General features: G+C 44.1%; 1 protein-coding gene across 31 annotated transcripts in view; it reads left to right on the top strand.

The window, feature by feature from the left end:
- Kiaa1217 (KIAA1217 ortholog) overlaps window positions 1–19756 on the top strand; it is a 796433-nt gene that overhangs the window by 722250 nt on the left and 54427 nt on the right. For 29 of the 31 annotated variants that reach the window (XM_076572610.1, XM_076572611.1, XM_076572599.1 and 26 more), the window contains one exon: window positions 11881–12713. In XM_076572610.1, coding sequence (XP_076428725.1) covers window positions 11881–12713 — 833 coding nt within the window. Of the gene's footprint in view, window positions 1–6317; window positions 6707–11880; window positions 12714–19756 lie in introns of those variants that run through there. The other 2 variants (XM_076572603.1, XM_076572608.1) reach the window with 2 other exon arrangements.

The raw sequence follows: 19756 nt of genomic DNA, 5'->3' as shown, positions 1-19756 counted from the left end.
AGTTTGTAAATCTGGAAAATGGAGATGGTGGTTACATGATAAGAATAATTAGGGATTCCATGGGATAAGTCTGGAAAGCAATTAATTAGAGGAAATCTTGAAAAACATTCATTTCCTTTTCTGTGTCCAACTTGTGGCAAATGTCGTTGAACATATTTAAGTATTTACTACTAGAGAAATGATGGGCGGTTGCGATTGTGATTGCCACCCACAGCTTACTATCAGAAAGCTCTTGTTCTGCCCATCCTGGAGTGTTGTCTAGTGCGCTCATTTGAGTGGTTCTTTCTGGATCCTCTTCTGCATACCTATGCACATACTTTACTTTCTCTTCTAAACTGTGCCTTTCTCAAAGATGGGGATTATGTACTGTCTGTTTTGTTTTGATTTTGATTTTCTTTTTTTTTTTTTTGAGACAGGGTCTCACTATATGGCTCTGGCTGTCCTAGAACTCACCACGTAGACCAGGTTCTCCTTAAACTCACAGAGATCTGCCTGACTCTGCCTCCTGAGTATTGGGATCAAAGACTTGTGCCACTATGCCCAGTGAGGATTATGTCCTAACAGATCCCTTCTCCCTCATCAGTTGTAAACCTGGATTTACCGCAGATAGTAGCTACTCAATAAACTCTCCATGAATTGACAGAATCATATTTTTGGAGTGGGTATTACAGGAAGTCCTAGTTAAAGAATAAGAAACTCATGTTAATTCCTGAACTGTAGTGTTGATTCAGTGATTCATTCAAGAATGGTGTTGGTTGCCCTCCATCCTTCTACACTGATGGTTTTATTTTTCAAAATTATGTGTGTGTGTATGCATATATATGCATATATATATGTGTGTGTGTGTATATATATATATATATACATATATATATACAATTGGTGTATTATGCATACAGGCATTTGCATGCCATGGCCCACGGGTAGAGATCAAAGGATAACTCCTGAAAGTTGGTTCTCTCCTTCTACCATGAACTCTGGGGACTGAAAATAGGTTATCAGGCTTATGTTCCAAATGTTTCTCTACCTACTGAGACATCTTGCCAGCCTGTCTGCACTGATTTTTGAGAGCCACATTTGGAGGTCATTCAAGAATAATAATCTGGTCCAAATACTCGCAGGTGTTTTTGTATTCTTTGTCTCAGGCTCCAGCTAAAACCCAGGAACACAGATGGGGTTTCAAGGGCATATCCTTTACAGGTATAAAGTTGGAATGTCTTTGAAAGAACTGAGAAAGTGCCACGTTTTCAGTTGTGACACAGCATTTATTGCCAGTCTTACCCAGAAGCATCCTTCTACCTTGGATGCCCCTAGAACACAGCATTTATTGCCAGTCTTACCCAGAGGTATCCTCCTACCTTGGATGCCCATAGAACACAGCATTTATTGCCAGTCTTACCCAGAAGTATCCTCCTACCTTGGATGCACATTGAAGTGTCTGACACTGGAAGCTACTTTTAAGAGCAGAACAGAAGACCCTTGTGAATCAAAGGTAAATTGCCATAAGGGCTGTTTTGACATGAAACCCCACTGTCGTTTCACATTCATTTCCTGAGAGTTTGGATTTGGTGACTTGTAAAATATTGTCCTCCAGTGTGATACCCTGGGACTTGGCTCTTTTACAATCCTTTCTTCTCCTGACACCTTAGCCAGTGTTCAGTTGTGGATAAAATGATGGCTCAGCAAAGTCATCATCCCCACAGCGGACGGTTTACAATGGGCCCTGCAATGCAGCTCGCCTTATGTTGTTTGTTCGGTTAAAGCAGGAATGGGACCAGCATGCGTCCCCCAAGGGTAAGAGGTGGGGCTGCTAAGTGACCATTTGGTTTCCAAGTTCTGTCATTCATCCATACGTCTGCCATCATTTTTCTCTAATGGGCCCTGAAAACTCTGTCTCTCTAATCTACAGTTGTAGTGATTACAATTCTATATAAATCGTTATGAACTCATTTGGTAAGTTTAGACTTGCTATGTCATCAAGCCAAAATATGCATGTCTTAATTCTCACACTGTTGTAATCATCCTAAAGCTATTTGCTATGGGATCTAAGTTTCTTCAGTCATAACATGGTCAGTTTCTATATTGAAAGGAAGGCTGGACATAGGGTCAACAGAAGGGACCTGTGTCTCTGTCACTGGTTAATGCATTTCTGAGAGATATGGTCTCCATTAACATAACTGGAGCCATGGTGCTCAGAGATTTTAATCAGATAAACCCCAGGTATTTTAGTGCCTAAGTGATCTGGTATCTGTATACATATATATATACATATATATATATATATATATATATCCATGTATAATATTTGTGTTTAGTTTCTCTTACCATGATATTAGCTCCCAAAGGTCAACCTTAGTTTTTTCTAAAACTAAATCAATAGAAACTCAACAAATAGGGGCTGGAGAGATGGCTCAGCGGTTAAGAGCACTTGACTGCTCTTCCAGAGGACTTGATTTCAATTCCCAGCAACCACGTGGTGGCTCACAACCATCTGTAATGGAATCAGATTCCTCCTGGTGTGCATGAGGACAGAGTACTCATATACATAAATAAATAAACCTTTAAAAAAAAAAAGAAATTCAACAAATAGTTTACAAAGTTCTAAGTAACTTTTATTATAATTTATTGTTATAATTATCCCAAATATGTTATTGTTGTTGATCTCTTTGGGGAATGTGTAAGGAAGGGACAATGGAGTATATATAATATTCTGTACTATCTGCAGTTTAAAGCATCTAGTTATGTGCTAGAACTTATCTTCTACAGATGAATATGACTAAGGTACTACTAGCTACTACATGTATGTACTTGCTACATGATGTTGAACAAGGTTCTTAACTTCCTACATGTCATTCCTTAACCATTCAAAAACAGTAGTATTTGCCTTATGTATCTCACTGAGTTCTGGAGTCCATAAAATAAAATAAAAACTGAAAGCACTTGTATAGTACAAAACTACTAAATGATTATCATATGTATTTCCTCGAGGGCGCACTTAAAATTTCTTTCACAATAAGAGGCATTATAAGTTGATAATGCAATATATTATCCATTTAAGGTATATGTTAATAATTAAATAGGCATTTCAATAGCTGTTCCTCAAAGGAAATAGTGTAAGCCACTGCGTTGAGCATCTTGGTAATATACCAGCAGCAAATCTAGACATTCTCAAAGGGATCTGAGCACAAAAGGACTTTGTCCATGCAGAAGTCTGGGTGGATGTGCAGAGCAGAGAGGGAGTTGTTTGTTCCATCTGTTGCAAATGTCTGTAAGAAGATAGGATTTTACCAACTGTGGCCACTGCAGATACAGGAGCTGTCCTTGGCTCACGATAGATAACATGGGGAGTAGCCCCGTGGAAGGAAGACCAAGTATCCATGAGAGAGGGGAGTTTTTCTTTTACCCACCCTGCAGCTCTGCCCTGTCACTGCTTGTGACAGTATTTCTTTACTCTGCCCCAGCCCAAGCATCTTTCATCACTGTTAGGCACAGGGCTGGTCCACCAGATCTGGTGGTGTAGAGTCCAACTAGAGTTCTTCATGTCAAACTATTTCTGGGAATAACACTCACATTAAATATAGGCATAAGCTAACCGCTGACTGGATCATCTCTTTACTGAGAATCCAATAATTTTGGCAACAGCCTGTCTGTCTCATGTCTGGGAGACGGTCCATTTATGAGCAAATGAAACATTAATAGATTAATAAGACCTTACAAATGACCATCCTTGCAATTTTAACATTATAAACAAGATGAGTTTGCAATAGCTCCAGCGTAACAACCATTTCCTCTCCTGATACCAAGTGTATGTCCATAGGCACACTGGAGTTTCTCTTTACATGGGTATTCTCCTTTTTTTTTTTTTTTTGGTTTTTTCGAGACAGGGTTTCTCTGTGTAGCTTTGTGCCTTTCCTGGAACTCACTTGGTAGCCCAGGTTGGCCTCGAACTTACAGAGATCCGCCTGCCTCTGCCTCCCGAGTGCTGGGATTAAAGTCGTGCGCCACCACCGCCCAGCTACATGGGTATTCTTTAAATTGATCATGAGTTAGTAATAAAATATTACAATGCTGTTGACCTTCCTAGAGGATGAACATTGTGTCCTACTGAGGTAGGACTGGATTATTTCCTGGCAAGGCCTTTCTTAAAGCTAACCTGAAAGAAAGAAACTGCTTCCACTTCTTCTGCAGCCTTAGTCCAACAAAAGAAGACGGGAAATGAAGAGCCATCTCACAGAGGCTGTTTATGGAAGGGTAGACAAGACTGAGAACAACCTGATGATCCAACTAGACTATGAGATGCCAGCAGTTGGCTGCACTTGGGCTAGTGAGAAGGAGCTAAGAGGTCCTCTGAAGATTGTGAGCCACGCAATGGCTCTATGTACAGCACCAGGATATTTTTTTTTCCAGAAGTGGATGGTTCATTAGCCACTTCTCTTTCGAAGCCCTGGATAGCAAACCCTTCCCTCCTCTCTGGGATCAGCTTCCTGCTTACTGCAGAGCATTTAACTCACCCTGATTCACCACAGTACTGGGCTGCCTGTCAAACCCTTGACAGTGAATTACTGCCCCAGCAGTGATGAAGCCATGCATGCACACTATGCGGAGTGCCCTGCAGCACTCTGAAAGCGAAAGGAAATGGTTCTGAAGTGGCAGGAAGGAAGTGATGGGAGAGGTAAGCCAGACTGCCTCCCACGTGGTCCCGCCGACTCACGTGGGAGTGGGTCAACAGAAGCCACCACCTTTTAAGGGGGCTGTCATGAAATAATATATTGATGATGGCATGATGCACTCAACCAGAGAGCACTGAGGGGTTGCTGCTTCTGTTTGGGGTGGGAATGGCATGGCCTTGTAACTCTGCATACAGCCCTTTGGAACGAGCGGCCCTACACATGAAGACACCTGGGCAATCACCCAGAGAGACATGCAGTGCCCTATGCCATGAAACAAAGACATTGGAGGTGCCGCGGGGCTGGATGCGGCTTCCGCAGACAGTGAAGGCCTGCCTCTGTGTTCCCCTTCCTGGAAAGCCCTCCTGTGACCCAACAAAACCTGCCAAATGTATGCCAGATGCCTGGGAGCTGAGAGCGTGTGCTTCCCGTAGCCCGGTGAGAAATAACAAATCCTTGCTGATTAGATTAAAAAATCAAAACATGGGTTTTCAAATCCCTTCTCCTCTTTCCCAACCTCTTAGGTGGGATCCGTTACAACCACTTCATCAAAATATTGTTTCTAATGGGGCATCTTAGGAGGGTGGTGGTGTCGCGGCCACCACTTTCCCCCTCCCTTAATAACCACGAGCAATTTGGGGGTAGTAAACAGTTCCTTTGGTGAGTTCACAGCACTGACTGCATTTGGACTTCAGAGACGTCACGGAATTCTTTTGGTCAGCAAGAACAACCTCTGACAGCCTGAAAATGTTTTTAAAAATGCGCAGGCAGCCATGAGTGTGGTAGTGGGGTGTGGCTTAAGGCCAGCCCAGCCTCTGAGGTTCCTCGTTGCAGGATTCCCAGCTGGGTGTTGTATTGTCCCTGAGGGCTGAGAGAAACAGAGTGCTCTGTGAGCCAAGGGAAGCCTTGGCTTTTGCCTCCCTCACCTTTTGTGAGCCAGGTGTTGACACCTGTCCTCCAGGGAGCCACTTGTGGTGGACACACACGCCCCTTCTTGTTCCTGTCTCCCTGGAAGAGCAGGCTCCACCGTACCTCCCCCCAGGGGATGCCTCTGGACAAGCCCTGGCTTTCTCTTCCCTGTTGCCTAGGGTGGGGCTGCCAGGAGCTGCTTGCCTTTCTCGGATCTCCTCTTTCGGCGGCGGGCTGGCCTTCTCTTTGCCCTCCGCACTCCAGCTGGCTTTTCCAGGACTGTAGCCATTGCTAGCCCCATGCTGCAGAGGGCTGATAGCTCAGCCTGGTTAAACCGGCTGGTTAATTAGTAGACAGCCTCTTTTCCCTCCCTCTTGTTTTCCCTCAGGTACCACAAACCTAGGGAAGAGGCAGGTTCCCTTTACTTGCCAATAACCAGACTTCAAAAGTCTAGCAGAAGAATGAACAGTGGGTGCTGGGCCAGATTTTTTTCTTTTCTTTTCTCTTGTTTTTTTTTTTTTTTTTTTTTTTTTTTTTTTCAGCACCCATAACAAGAAACTGGTGTAAGAGATGGTCCTGGGGGATAATCAGCCCGGTTCTCTGCTGGCTTTGGTTCTTAGTGGTTGGCTCTCGGTCTGCTTTAGGGATCATCTTTGCCCTGTGTCGATTCTACTTGGTAATATAGCTTTTATTGTTAACCCGTTTACTCAGGGCTCTCAGTGTTGAGCGCCTGCCTTCCTTGCTCTGTGTTTCCCTGTAAGCAATTGTTGAAGGATTGAGTCACCCACGCAGTAGCCTGTGGTTGGATGTGAGCTGAGGTTATTCAGTGACTAATTTCCAAGGGGAGGAGAATTGGCTTATCATGGGGAGAGCTACTTTTTATCCATGCCTGTGGCAGCTCCGCTCTGAAGACCGGGCAAAACAAACTGGTCTTCACCGGGGAGCATTTTAGGACCTGAGTGCCCTTGTGGTGGTTTGGACTCTGAAGAGGAAAAAGTTGTCTGCATTATCCCAGTGAGGGCCTGAGGGACTCAGATGAGGATCTCAAACAAAGGAGTAGTATAGCTCGGCACGGAGCCAATGGGCCTTTTCACGGCGTCAGTTACACAGGTGGTTCCCTCAGACAAAAAGTAAGTGGCTTTTATTCTTTGAGGATGAAAACATCTCTAAGGACGCTTTTTCTATTTTCTCCGGTTACTTTGTTATGTGGTCTGATGGAGGAGGCCACGTACAGATTCTAGGCTCGGAAGGGTGGGGCTTGAAATAGAGTAAGCTGAACATAATATTCCCTCCCCACAAAGCGTATCTATGTGTGTCGTAAATGCTTCAGAAAGAGACATGATTATGTGAACATTTCCGCAAAAGATGGTAAGTGAACATTTTTTTCATGCTAGATTTTCTTTTCCAGAAACAACTTAAAAATGTTCCTACTTGTCTTACTTTCAAGAAACTTCCAACTGAGTGATACTTGCCTTGTCTTAAAATACTTAGAGAAATGAAAATCCAGCTCTGTGTGTAGCCGCCTAACTCAAACATAATTTGAACTGACCCTTAGTATTTTCGGGTTGATGGAAGAATGGGGTGGATTCTTGAACTGGGCGCTGTGAGAAAGAACAGCCACATTCTACTCAGGGCACCTTGGTGATGAGACTGTAAGACACCTCCCTGTTTACCAGCCCTGGAAGGACTCACACAACCAAGACCCAGTGGGGATTTGGGTAGTAGTGGAGAGAGGAAAAGACAGTACCATACCAAGCAAGTGAGTGCCGAAGAATAGCCTGCTTTATGCATTGCTGAACGGTTGAGCATTTCTGTGCCCCAGCCTGTATAGACAAATAAATACTTGACTTGAATTCTGATAAAGGAGTAGAAAAGTGTATGTAGGCCCTCTTTTATTTCTGTAAAACAAAAATCTGCAGTTTACATACAGGTATGAACGTTAAATTCCCTGTAGAGAAAGCTTCAGTGATGGGCGTAGCTACTTTTAACTTGCCGAGAGGAATGAGGTGCAGAAGAACCGTCAGAGTGGGTGGGAAACAACCGCAGTCCTGCGTGCACATGTGTCTGCCTCTCTTACCACGTCAAGTCAGTCTCATCTTCTCCTAGACCTGACTGTGGGCATTAGCGTAAGAAAAGCTCATTCATATTTAATGTCAGGTCTTTGTCAGCAAGACAGTTAAAAACTTAAAAACCACAACAAAGTCAGACTGTAGACGCCTGAAACTAGGGACATTACAGCCATAGAAGGGTACTTACTAGCTGGAGCGCCAAAGGTTGTTCTAAATGGCAAACTATAAAACTTATCTGTCCCACAGCCAGTCAGACAAGTATCTTGTGAAGTCAGTAAAGTCTAGTTTTTTAAAAATCAGCATGAGGTTCCTTCCTCATCTCTCAGTCCTACTACCAGATCCTGAGTGAGTTGCCGTCAGCTGGACTCGGGCATTTACTGTATGAACTGGAGTCATCTCATGTAGATCTGAAAGCCATGTTTTCCCACAGCTTAATGGGATTATCATGTCATCCTCTCCTGGGGCTCTATTTAGAACAGGGTGTGAAATGATCAGGGTGCTTTTTAAAGCTGTCTTGGAAAATCAGACACAGCCTGGCAAAACAACACGGACATTTTGCCAGAGGCTTTGACTATGCCATTGGTATTGATGGAGACATTCAACCTCAGATTAACTGTTCTGTCATAATTGAATGTCCAGTGGCTAACTCAGTGGTTCATTCAGCGGCCCCGTTGGACCATGGCAAGATTATTTTGAAGTGGAAAGGTCAGGGATGATACCCAGCACAGTCAGCAAGTATGTGATGCTGATGGCTAGAGCTGGGATCCAGCCTCACCCGTGGAGGTTCTGTACTGATTAGCCCCGGGACCAAGACAGGTATTTTGACTGACACCCACATTCTTCACATGAATGCACAACACAATGTATCAGAATTATTCTTAGTTGATTTATTATTTCAGAATATATCCATTCATGCCACCAGAAACTTTAAAGTTTTTTTTAATGAGTCTTTTGGTATTTCACTTTAAACGATACTTATAAAATATAACTCTTAACTATGTCTTTCCATATCGCAAAACATTTTAAAATTCCTATTCAAATGCCTCTACTGTTTAAAAAAATACATGTCTATATTTTCATTAATTAAAGTTAACTTTACATTTTCCTTTCTTTAATATTATTATTATTATTATTATTATTTTTTTTTTTTTGATTTTTCGAGACAGGGTTTCTCTGTGTAGCTTTGCGCCTTTCCTGGAACTCACTTGGTAGCCCAGGCTGGCCTCGAACTCACAGAGATCCGCCTGCCTCTGCCTCCCGAGTGCTGGGATTAAAGGCGTGCGCCACCACCGCCCGGCTCTTTAATATTATTTATCTTATCTCTACTGTTTAGAATCTTGTTCTCAATTTTTACCCTCTTAACAAAAAGATGGATATTTCTACTGTGGCCAGCTGGGCTGGGATCCCCAAAATCTAGATGTTACCTAGAGATAGATAAGAAAGCAAGGAAAACAGAGATGTCCCTGGTTAAAGCAGTTGCTGGTCCCAAGTGGCTTCTAGGCATTTTTCATCTTGTTTACCTTTGTAATTCCTAACAATAATGCAACAGAACTTTCTATGTGTTAATTTGTCTTGGGCAATGTGTGATGTACTTCATACAGTGGCCTTTCTGAATCAATGCAATGTGATGAGTTTATCTTGAGATTTTTGGGGGGCGGGCAAGGGATTGGTTATTGTATTGTGTGTTATGATTGTTTGGGGCATTTGGTCAGATCCTCACTGCCAGCTGAGCTAGCACCTCTCAGGCTTTATGACCTATAAAGCCATGTGCTGAGTATACCTTTGTTTTTACTGAGCCCTGAACTGTGCAAGACAATGAGAAAGGTGTTTGTAAGGATTTGTGATGGTTTTGCAAACCCTCCATTCCATGGTCGTTCCAACCATTCTGGAGAATTAATGAGATATACTACCCCACACTTTGGGTGGGGTCCTTCTGGTCTACTGAACTGCACACCTGAGTCACATATGTGTCAGTTGAGCAGAAAGCGGTCACTTTCGATGTAAAATCCATTATAATACATAGAAGTCCCTGATCCTGTCAAGGATTCTGCACCATTGGATGCCAAGCACAAGATAAGAAGCTGTGGAAGACTGATTGGCTCTTGCTCTGGATTCCCATGGAGGAGCTGTGGGAAAGCTTCACCTTCTCAGTGGGAGGAACTAGAAAGCTTGTTTGGAGCTGTATCCCAATGCCTGGCTCTTAGGAAGGTCTTGATAAAGGTTGTTCACTAAACAAATTTATGTGGTGATGGATCAGTTTCTTTTATTAAGGCCTGGACTCTGTTTCCTACTCAACCTACTCTCCTCCCACCATGGGTCCTTCAGGTGCACGTTCCGGTTCCTCTCTCTCTCCCATGTTCCTAGCACAGCTACCCTCCAACCATTGACACCTGCTGTGGGATGTCTTTCTATATGCTGTGAATATGTGTTGCTCTGATTGGTTGATAAATAAAACGCTAATTGGCCAGTAGCCAAGCAGGAAGTATAGGCAGGGTGAGCATACGAGGAGAATTCTGGGAAGAGGAAGGGCTGAGTCAGGAGTCGCCAGCCAGACACAGAGGAGGCAAGATGACCAGGCAGAACTGAGAAAAGGTCCCAAGCTACATGGCTAAACACAGATAAGAATTATGGGTCAATTCAAGTGTAAGAGATAGTCAGTAATAAGCCTGAGCTAATGGCCAAGGAGTTATAATTAATATAAGTTTCTGAGTGATTATTTTATAAGCAAGCCACAGGACTATGGGGGCTTGGCAGAACCAGAGAAACTTTCTAGCTCCAGACACCCTTCTGTCATCTCTTGGAAGTCAGGATAAGGGACTGTAGTTTCCTTTCCCTCTCCCTCATGGGTAAGGGAGAATCTCAGTGAGCATTTCCCTCTTGGACCTTGACCAAATCACCAGTGATTCAAATAACCATAGCCTGGATTTATTTGTATTTTTTATTCTGTTCTTGCTAAACACAGTAGTGTGGTTGCAAAGTGCAAATTCATTCCCTCCTTTTCCTCATTAACTTGATTCTCCTGTCACTGTTTCTCTTTGAAGATGTGTTTGTCAAGGAGCCATGAGCATCTTTACCTCTTCTAGACCATGTGATGTAATAGCCTGGATATCTAAGCTACCTAGCCCAAAGCTCCAGCTTCTAGGAGCCTGCCACCCCAGTCCCGTCATCTCTCAAGTGATGTCCCATCACCCATTGCCACCTTATGGCCCCAGAGCCTTTGCCATTAGGACTTTCCACTGTGCCCCCACCATGCTTCAGATGCCATCTCTTCTCACAATGAGTTTACCTATCATCTCCCAGTTAACCCTTCTCTTCCCCTAACGGTTGAGCTGTCTTCACATCAGCTCAAATAAAGAGGTGATGAGTGAATTGAACCTCCTTACACTTCTCCCAGGGATGCACTTGGAAAAGTCGGAAAGTGCTTATTAGCTATTTACCAGGGCTAACTGCAGGAAAATGTACCCAACACAGGTTTCAGAAAACATCATTTTAGACCCATGTATACATTAGCCTTACATTTATTGAGCGGCTCGATATTTAGACCATGGCACTGTGTCGTTGTCACTGGGTATATTGTCAGTTTTTTTGGGGTTGCTAAAACAAATTACTAGAGACTTGGAGTTGTGGGCTGGTGTGCAGTGGTGAAGTGTTTGCCTAAGCAATGAGGCTATGGATTTGAACTCCAACATTACAAAACAAACAAGCAAAATCCTTTAGGCTTTAAATGCCATGAATTTATTCCTGTGTAGAGGTTGGGTTGGTTCTCTAACGTGAGTTTCATGGGTCATTATCAACCTGTAGGCAGGACCACGCTTTGGTTGGGGTTTTAAGGGAGAATCTATTTCCTTGTCTTGTGCAGTTGCAGTCCCTTGCTCCTGGCTACCCCTTTGCCTCCCAAGTCAGCAGCATAGCACCTTCTAGCCCTTCTGTCCTTGACTGCTTCTACCATTGCAGCACCCCCCTGCCCCGCAACAAGCCTGACTTCCTGGTTTCCCTGTTGTCTACTTTAAAAAACCTTTGTGATTGCAATGAGCCCACCTGGATAATGGCTGTCACCTTAGAGTCCATGACTTGGTTGCCTCTGTAAAGCCCCTTTTGCCAATAAGGGGACAAATGCTCCGGTTCCATTCATTTGGTGTGTGTCTGGTATGAAGAAATTCACCTTGTCACATTGAGAATCCTCCACAAACATGATTTTCTAAGTATATTTTTTTGATTCCTTGCTTTGTTTCCAGATGCAGAGAGAAATTATTTATGCAAGAGGAGATGGCCTTGTAGCCCCCAGACCGGGATCCACGGCTCACCCACCCCATGCAATTCCAAACTCGCCACCATCCACTCCAGTGCCCCATTCCTTGCCTCCCTCCCCATCCAGAATTCCTTACGGGGGCAGCCGACCCATGGCTATTCCTGGCAATGCCACCATCCCCAGGGACAGATTGTCTAGCCTGCCAGTCTCCAGATCCATCTCCCCAAGCCCGAGCGCCATTTTGGAAAGAAGAGATGTCAAGCCTGACGAAGACATGAGCAGCAAAAACCTAGTTATGTTCAGAAATGAGGGTTTCTATGCCGACCCTTACCTCTATCACGAGGGACGCATGAGCATAGCCTCGTCCCATGGTGGCCACCCATTGGATGTCCCAGATCATGTCATCGCGTATCACCGCACTGCGATCCGGTCAGCAAGTGCTTACTGTAACCCTTCCCTGCAAGCAGAAATGCATATGGAGCAATCGTTGTACAGACAGAAGCCAAGGAAATACCCCGACAGCCATTTGCCTACCTTGGGCTCCAAAACGCCCCCAGCCTCTCCGCACCGGGTGGGCGACCTGAGAATGATAGACATGCACCCTCATCTTAACGCACACGGGCCCCCTCACACCCTGCAGCCAGACCGGGCCTCACCCAGTCGCCAGTCCTTCAAAAAGGAGCCCGGCACCCTGGTGTACATCGAAAAGCCACGGAACACTCCAGGATTATCCAGCCTGGTAGACCTGGGGCCTCCTCTAGTTGAGAAACAAGTTTTCGCTTACAGCACTGCTACGATCCCCAAAGACAGAGAAACCAGGTAAGGCATAGGGGTGGCCGAGGGTGGTCTGTGCCTGTGTGTTGCTGGAAACCCCTTAGTAGATCCCAAGTAGGGAACAAAAATCTGAGCCTCATAGAAAGTGGCCCTTTCCTGCAGAGTTCCTGAATGAGCAGGTTGCAGGTCATTGAGGCCCACCAGGGACCATGTGAAAGGAGAAAGAGGCACCACAGAGATTATCAGCCCTTCCTGTCCCTAGACTCTGGTCCTCACAGCATTGTTATTATTGGGAAGAAAATGATGATTAACGGAAACCGTGCAGACAATAGATGGAGGGTCACAATAATTGTCTGTCACAGAAAATGAATAGTGGTTTAACTGTCGGTTACAGCCATTCATGTTCTACCTATAGAATGCAATTTCATTTTCTCATCTAGTTTTGGAAAATGGAAAGAATGAGTTTGCATGAGCATGGACTGTTTGGATTTAATACTCGTTCAGGAGTGGAACTAGAATGAGAAGAGTTTTCTAGTGAATAAAACACTCTGGGTATTCAGTGTGTGTGTGTGTGTGTGTGTGTGTGTGTGTGTGTGTGTGTGTGTGTGTGTGTATGCCAGTATTCAATTTTATACCCTGAATGTATCTTAAAAATCCTCCAAAATCTGCAAAGTAATTATTAAAAAACAAATTTTCATAGGAGAAAGTTCCCTAGCCTGAATTGATGGAACTGAATAAAAATAATTATAGTCATAAAATTTAACAGAGAAATTGAAGTAAAAAGGGCAACTTATCTCTTTCATGTAGGTTCCAAAAGAATAAATACAAGAATCAGATACTAAGTTGCTCGGAACCTGCTTAGAACTTCCCTTCCTCACTGAAAAATGGTTCCATTGCACATGATTACATAACGTTATAAGAAGTCCAAACTTGTCTTCTTCACTTACTGTTTTCACACTCAAATCAGTCCAAAGCCCTGTCGCCTCTAGCAGAATTTGATCAAGTGAGGCCGTCCCTATTTGTTCAGTCATAAGAAATCTCAGGGCACAAAGATTTCAGGAGAATGGAACAGGAATGAGCCTGACCGTTTTGGAGTCATTAATGCAAGAACAAAATCCAACTCTCACCGCTGGTAAAACAGAGACTGGCTGATTGGCTTGAGAACGCAGAACTAAAAAAAGGCGGTGCTTGGAGCTAATGCTGAGCACTCAGCAGATATGGTGACAGGTGCGTCCTCTGAAATGGTCTTTGAGGTGCAGGATGGGAAATGGTGTGTCATGGGGAGGATGAGAATTAGAAGCACAAAGATTTAGTGAAGGAAATGATTAAAAAAAGAATCCACTTCCAGGATAGAAGGCTGAGAACCAGAATCCGCTCTCTCTACCTTTCCACCATGCTACCACTACTCCCATGGGTGCCTTGAGGGGAGCAGAGAACCAAAAGCCTGATTTACCGCCATCACGTGACACTGTTCCCATGCTAGGTTCTGGGTGCATTTTGTCAACAGAGGTGTTATCCTCTGTATTAGTTACTTTTCTGTTGCTGTGATAAAATGCAATGGCTGAAAGCACCTTATAAAAGAAAGAGCTTATTTTAGCTTATGCCTATAGAGGGTTGGATGTCCCTAATGGTGGGGGAAATGTGGTAGCAGGAGGCTGGAGCAGGCAGCCAGAGCACGAGGTTGAGAGATCACGTCTTAACTGCACACAGGAAGCAGTGTGAGAGCTGGAAGTGGGGCGAGTCTATAAACTCTCAAATCCCATCCCCCAGCACCCCTGTTCTACCTCCTACAGGATCCCTAAAATCCCCAAGCGGTGCTGCCCACTAAGGACCCAGTGTTCTGGGGCTCTTCTCATTCAAACCACCACATCGTCCTTCCCACGGTGTGGTGTCATTGATGCAGATGCCGCAGGTACCCAGCCCACGGAGTCCCATTCGTCAAGAGAGTTGGTAATGGGTGTGGTGGGGTGCTCTGTAGTCCCAGTTCTCAAGACACTGAGGTATGGGGGACTGCTGCAAGGTCCAAGTCAGCCTGAGAAACCCTGGATTAAAAATCCATTCAAGCAGACAAGCAACAACAAAAGCCACAGCCTCTGAGGATGTGTGGAGGTGCCATGTGCGGCTTCCTGACCAATGCCTTAAAGGATACTCCCTCTCCATTGGCCAGTGTCCCTGTTGGATTTTTCACTCTCTTGTGTAAAAGGATAAATCAACCTCAATGACTTCATTTTTTTTTTCAAATCTCAAAAACAAGCCCATAGATTTCTTCTTTACATGTTACAAAACATTTTTATACAATTCAAGTTATGTGATATCTAGAATAGAAAATATTAGAAAAAATTAACTGGGAAAGATAAGTGCTCACCTAAGACACAATGCCATTGTCACCACTGTTATGACAGATGACAGTGATGCTGTAATTTCACATTTTCATGTTCCCGCCTTCGCCAAATGTGAAATAACAAAAGAATTTTATTTCATACATCCTGCCTAGGTGACTCTTGATTTGGTAATTAACTTATCTCCAGAGGTTACAGCTGGAGTGCTTGCGTGTTTGTGGGCGAGTTAGTACTGTATACACACATTCTTCCACAGATCTTATACTATGCACATACATATATAACACACATCAGACCTGTAAATACATATATGCACATGCACGCACTCTTATGCACACTACAGACATATATACCTATGCAACAGAGATAGATATAAACCCGGGCACCCCACGGGGCACCTGTTCACATATACCACATAGATATATACAGACACAGACATATATGCTCTAAACACACACATTCATGTATACACACTGTCCTAGTTAGATTCTATGATTAAACACCATGACCAAAAGCCGCGTGGGGAGGAAAGGGTTTATTTCCTCTTACACTCCCAGGTCATAGTCCACCACTGAGGGAGTCTGAGCAGTCACTGAAGGCAGGAACCTGAACATAAAAGTAAAGCAGAGGCCACGGAGGAGCGCTGCCCACAGAACAATTGTCCAGGGGCTGGGCCATCCCACATCAGTCACTAATCCAGAACATGTCCCACAGGCTTGCACACAGGCCACTAGAATGGAGACATTGTCTCTTATATTTTTGGTTGTGAGCCTCGCCTTTAATGGCTCTCTCCAGCCCTCTCTACCCAGATGACCCTGGCTTACGTCAAGTTGAAAAGCAACAACAACAACAACGACAAAAACCCCAAACTAACCGGCACACACAGAATACCACACGGGCACGCACATTCACATCCACATTCATACAAACATGCACACCATACAGGTGCGCATGTATTGATACACGCACCACAGACCTTCACAGGCACATACAACACCTGCATTTTGAGCCTCTGCTAACGAAAGGTATCTTTCCTGTCCTCACTGAACACAACACGTTCGTAAAAAGTGATGACTCAGCTGAAACGTAACACGGACACATCTGTCAGGTACAGGGGCCTCTTTGAAACAAGCACTGCAATTAGTATCCTCCATGTATCATGGGATACAACTGTCAGAACAGCTGCTAACATACATGCTTGCTTTACCCCATACTGCAGAGACAGAAACTGAGGGACAGGGATGTGAAGTTGATCTTGTAAAATCAACAGTGCTATACAATGACTCAGTTTAGTAAGGGGCCTGTGCCTTTTGCCAGGCATGTTGGCAAACCTGTAATCTCAATACCAGAGAGTCTGAGGCAGGAGGATTCAAGGTCGAGACCAGCCCCGCTACACAGTGAGACCCTATCTTAAATAATAAGCTGGATAAGTGGATACAGCTCAGTAGTAGAGTCTTTGCTTAGCATGTGAAAGGCTCTGGGCTCCATCCCCATCTCAAGGAAGAAAGAGGAAGGAGGAAATACAGTATTCACGGGGTGTGTAATCTGCTATAGTAGCCATGGGTAATAGACAGCAGTACGTCCACCTTCCCACAGCAGAGGAGCAGAAAGAAGCGAATTCTGAACCAGAATCCTTCAAAGATCGATTTAGGACTGGATGCTAAGTAACTGTTCCCAAAGGACATTCACAATCATAAACATGGCAGAATTTGCATAATTATACTGCTAAATATATGCATGCCATTTAAAGTATAACTGCCCTAGCTGGTATATTAGCACAATTACATAGAAATGGGAAAAGGAGAGAACATTCTTGGTAGAATTTATTTTTTTTAAAAAAGTGCATCTGAATACTATGTCAAAGGGGAAAAAATGTAAAAAACAAACACCAGGAACAATTACCAAAGTGCAAAATTATATGCTTTAGTCTCGCTTAGCTCATGACGTTATTTTAGAAATATTTAATCTGGATAGTCTTTTAAAGCATGTTCGGCCCCCTGAAAGTCTAACTTCATGAGTATGGGGTATAAAATGCCAAGCCGATTTCTGTTGCCGTTTCATAATATTAAGAGCAAATAAATGAGAGTGCTTTTTCTTTGTGAGTCTCAAAGTGAGATTTTACATCTAAAATGTGAGCTGACAAAACCCAGGGACCAGAGCTGCGGGGAGCTGTGCTTTCTCCTGAGCCCTGCAGGGCTCCCTAAGATTCCTAAGAGCACTTCAGTGTAATAGCTAAAATAGCTGCAGGACATTAGAAATCAGAGAGAAGAATCTTTTCTTCCACATGTGTGCTAGGAGAGGTCCATCGGCAGCTCGTCTGAAGGAACATGATTCTGTAACAGCTCTGTTGACAGAGAAATGAAGCGCTAAACACTGAGTCGTTTAATCTCGATTCTTATACTCAGTCATGTGCCTCATTCTCCTGGAGTCAGCATCTCTCTCTCTCTCTCTCTCTCTCTCTCTCTCTCTCTCTCTCTCTCTCTCTCTCTCTCTCTCTCTCTCTCAGACCCTTCAGTAAATATCTGATCAAGGTCAGCATAAATGGTATAATCTACCTGATGGTGGTATTCTCCTTCCATGGACTCCATGGGTGTTGACTTTTCTCATAACAGCCTTCTTGTATCTGAGCTTCTAGAAGGAAGATCACCTTGCATATTTTTATGGATTTGCCTAGACAGTCCCAGTCTGCTGGGACTCCAAAAAGGAAAAATGGGTTCCAGCAACTATAAGAGACTTGTGAGGGAGAGTGTGTGGGACACATGGTCAGAGCATGGGGCTCTGCCTTCCCCTGGCTATCAGATCTCTTCATTAAACAGCATCATCTCATCTGACCATGTCACATAAAACAGAAGAACTGTAAAACTCGAGGGCATTTGTGTTTTTACTATTTTCTGTTTGTAGTTTGGATCATATAATCGAAAGCATCTTTCTAGAAATAACACTCAATTTAAAGGTGCTCATTGCAGAGTCGCTAATGGCCATCCCTCCAAATGCATAACAGAATCCTTCAAATGGAATATGATTCTTTATGCTCCGTGAACTGGAGCTGAGATCCCATTTTGACATTGTTCTGCAGCCAGAGCAGGTAAGCTCGTCAGAGTAGCAAGGAGTCACACTGAGGGGCAAAGTGTAGCCCTGTCTGTACCCCGAGTCTAAAGAAAGAGAAGCTGCCTGGCACCTGGTTAGGGTTTTCTAGGCACTAGGCTTGAAGAACAAAAGCCCTGGCCTTTGGCCAGGTAAGGAGAAGAGGGAAGAAAACGTATGTGTGCAGAAGGAAGCCTACATGCTAGCTGATAACTTGGGTCTGTTTCTAATTGCTTCTCATCATTTTCTCATTTTACAAGGACTAAATGTGAGTGTGTTGGTAGCTTTGAAGGATGGGATGGATTGTTGCCTTAGGAGTTGATAGGATGAAAGTTGAAATCTGGGTGTGTGGCATTTAAAAGTGTCCATTTGACTGGCAACCTTTGGATGAGCCTCCAAATGGCACTTTCTTCTACTAGAGCACAGTGAACCATGATTAGAAAAAAAAATAGGATTATTCCTTTCCTTCTCCCTGGGGTCGTCAAGGTGAGCCAACTCAGAAACTCTACACCCAAATGCTGTCCTATAAGGGCAACAAAGCTGTCTCCTAACATTGTCGAGTAGCCACCCCACTCCCAAGATAGAGGCCTCCATCAGGACACTCTGCTCTTGGGGAAATACAGGCTTTTCTTGAAACCTAATGAACCTGACAAGCAGCTGGACCACAGGCATAAAATACAGACTATAACCATCATCACTTAGTTCTACCCTTTACCTTCTGGAAAAGCAATATTGTGGTCTATTTGGTTGGTTTGGTTGGGGGTATACATTTCTAAAACAGGATCTCTCTATGTACCCAGACTGGCATCGAACTCCAGACCCTCTTGCCTCAGGCCTCCAGATGCCGGGTTTATAAACTTGTGCTACCATGCCAGACTACGGGTGCATTATGATAGAACTCAGTGTTCTCCCATCAGCTCAAGTTCTTTGCCCACCAACTGCTTATGGGGAGGCATGAAATTCTAGACTTCAGAGTCTGCCTAGGTTCAAACTAATCCCCACACTTGCCAGCAGCCGGTTCATTGATGCGTTAGTGGAATCTTACTCCATCTCCATTTGCTCCTGTGTAAAATGGAGACAAGAACTCCATACAGGTTTCACGAGTAAGTGTCTAAGAGTTCCCGCTTTGAGCAAACCACTCTGCCCAAGGTGAGGGGTGGGGGTGTGAAGGAATAGAGGAAGAGAGAGAGACAGCTGCCTGAAGGGGCAGGCAGACATTTTTTAATATAATAGCACAGAAAATCAAAGGTAGAATGGGGGGGGGTTGTGTAAAACCAAGTGTGAGCACAGAATGGAATTGACTCAGAAGATATAGAGCAGCAAAGCCGCTTAAAAACAGCAAAGTCTATTTCGGGAAAGTCATCAAGGTTGTTCATGCCAAAGTCTAGGGACAGAAAGACAAGGCAGGCTGAGGGCATCCTTTTAAGATTCCCCTGAACCTGAGCAATGTGTTTGATGGCAGAGGACCCCTCCACAGGTGTGACTGGATCGCCAGCTCTTGTGATGCCTGACCAACTGGGTGCTTGTCTGATTTGCTTTCCCACGGAGCTCTAATTGTGGATCAATGGATGTTTATTGGGGTCCTCTTACACATTTGGCTAAGAACTGGATGCTTTGCTGGACACAGAGAGGAGCTTAGATGTGGTTCTTATACACAAGGACCAT

The sequence above is a fragment of the Peromyscus maniculatus genome, chromosome 5 (assembly GCF_049852395.1).
Source record: "Peromyscus maniculatus bairdii isolate BWxNUB_F1_BW_parent chromosome 5, HU_Pman_BW_mat_3.1, whole genome shotgun sequence".
Classification (NCBI taxonomy): Eukaryota; Metazoa; Chordata; class Mammalia; order Rodentia; family Cricetidae; genus Peromyscus; species Peromyscus maniculatus.
Note: the sequence above shows the minus strand (reverse complement) of the source record. Positions and strands in the feature narration are given on the sequence as shown.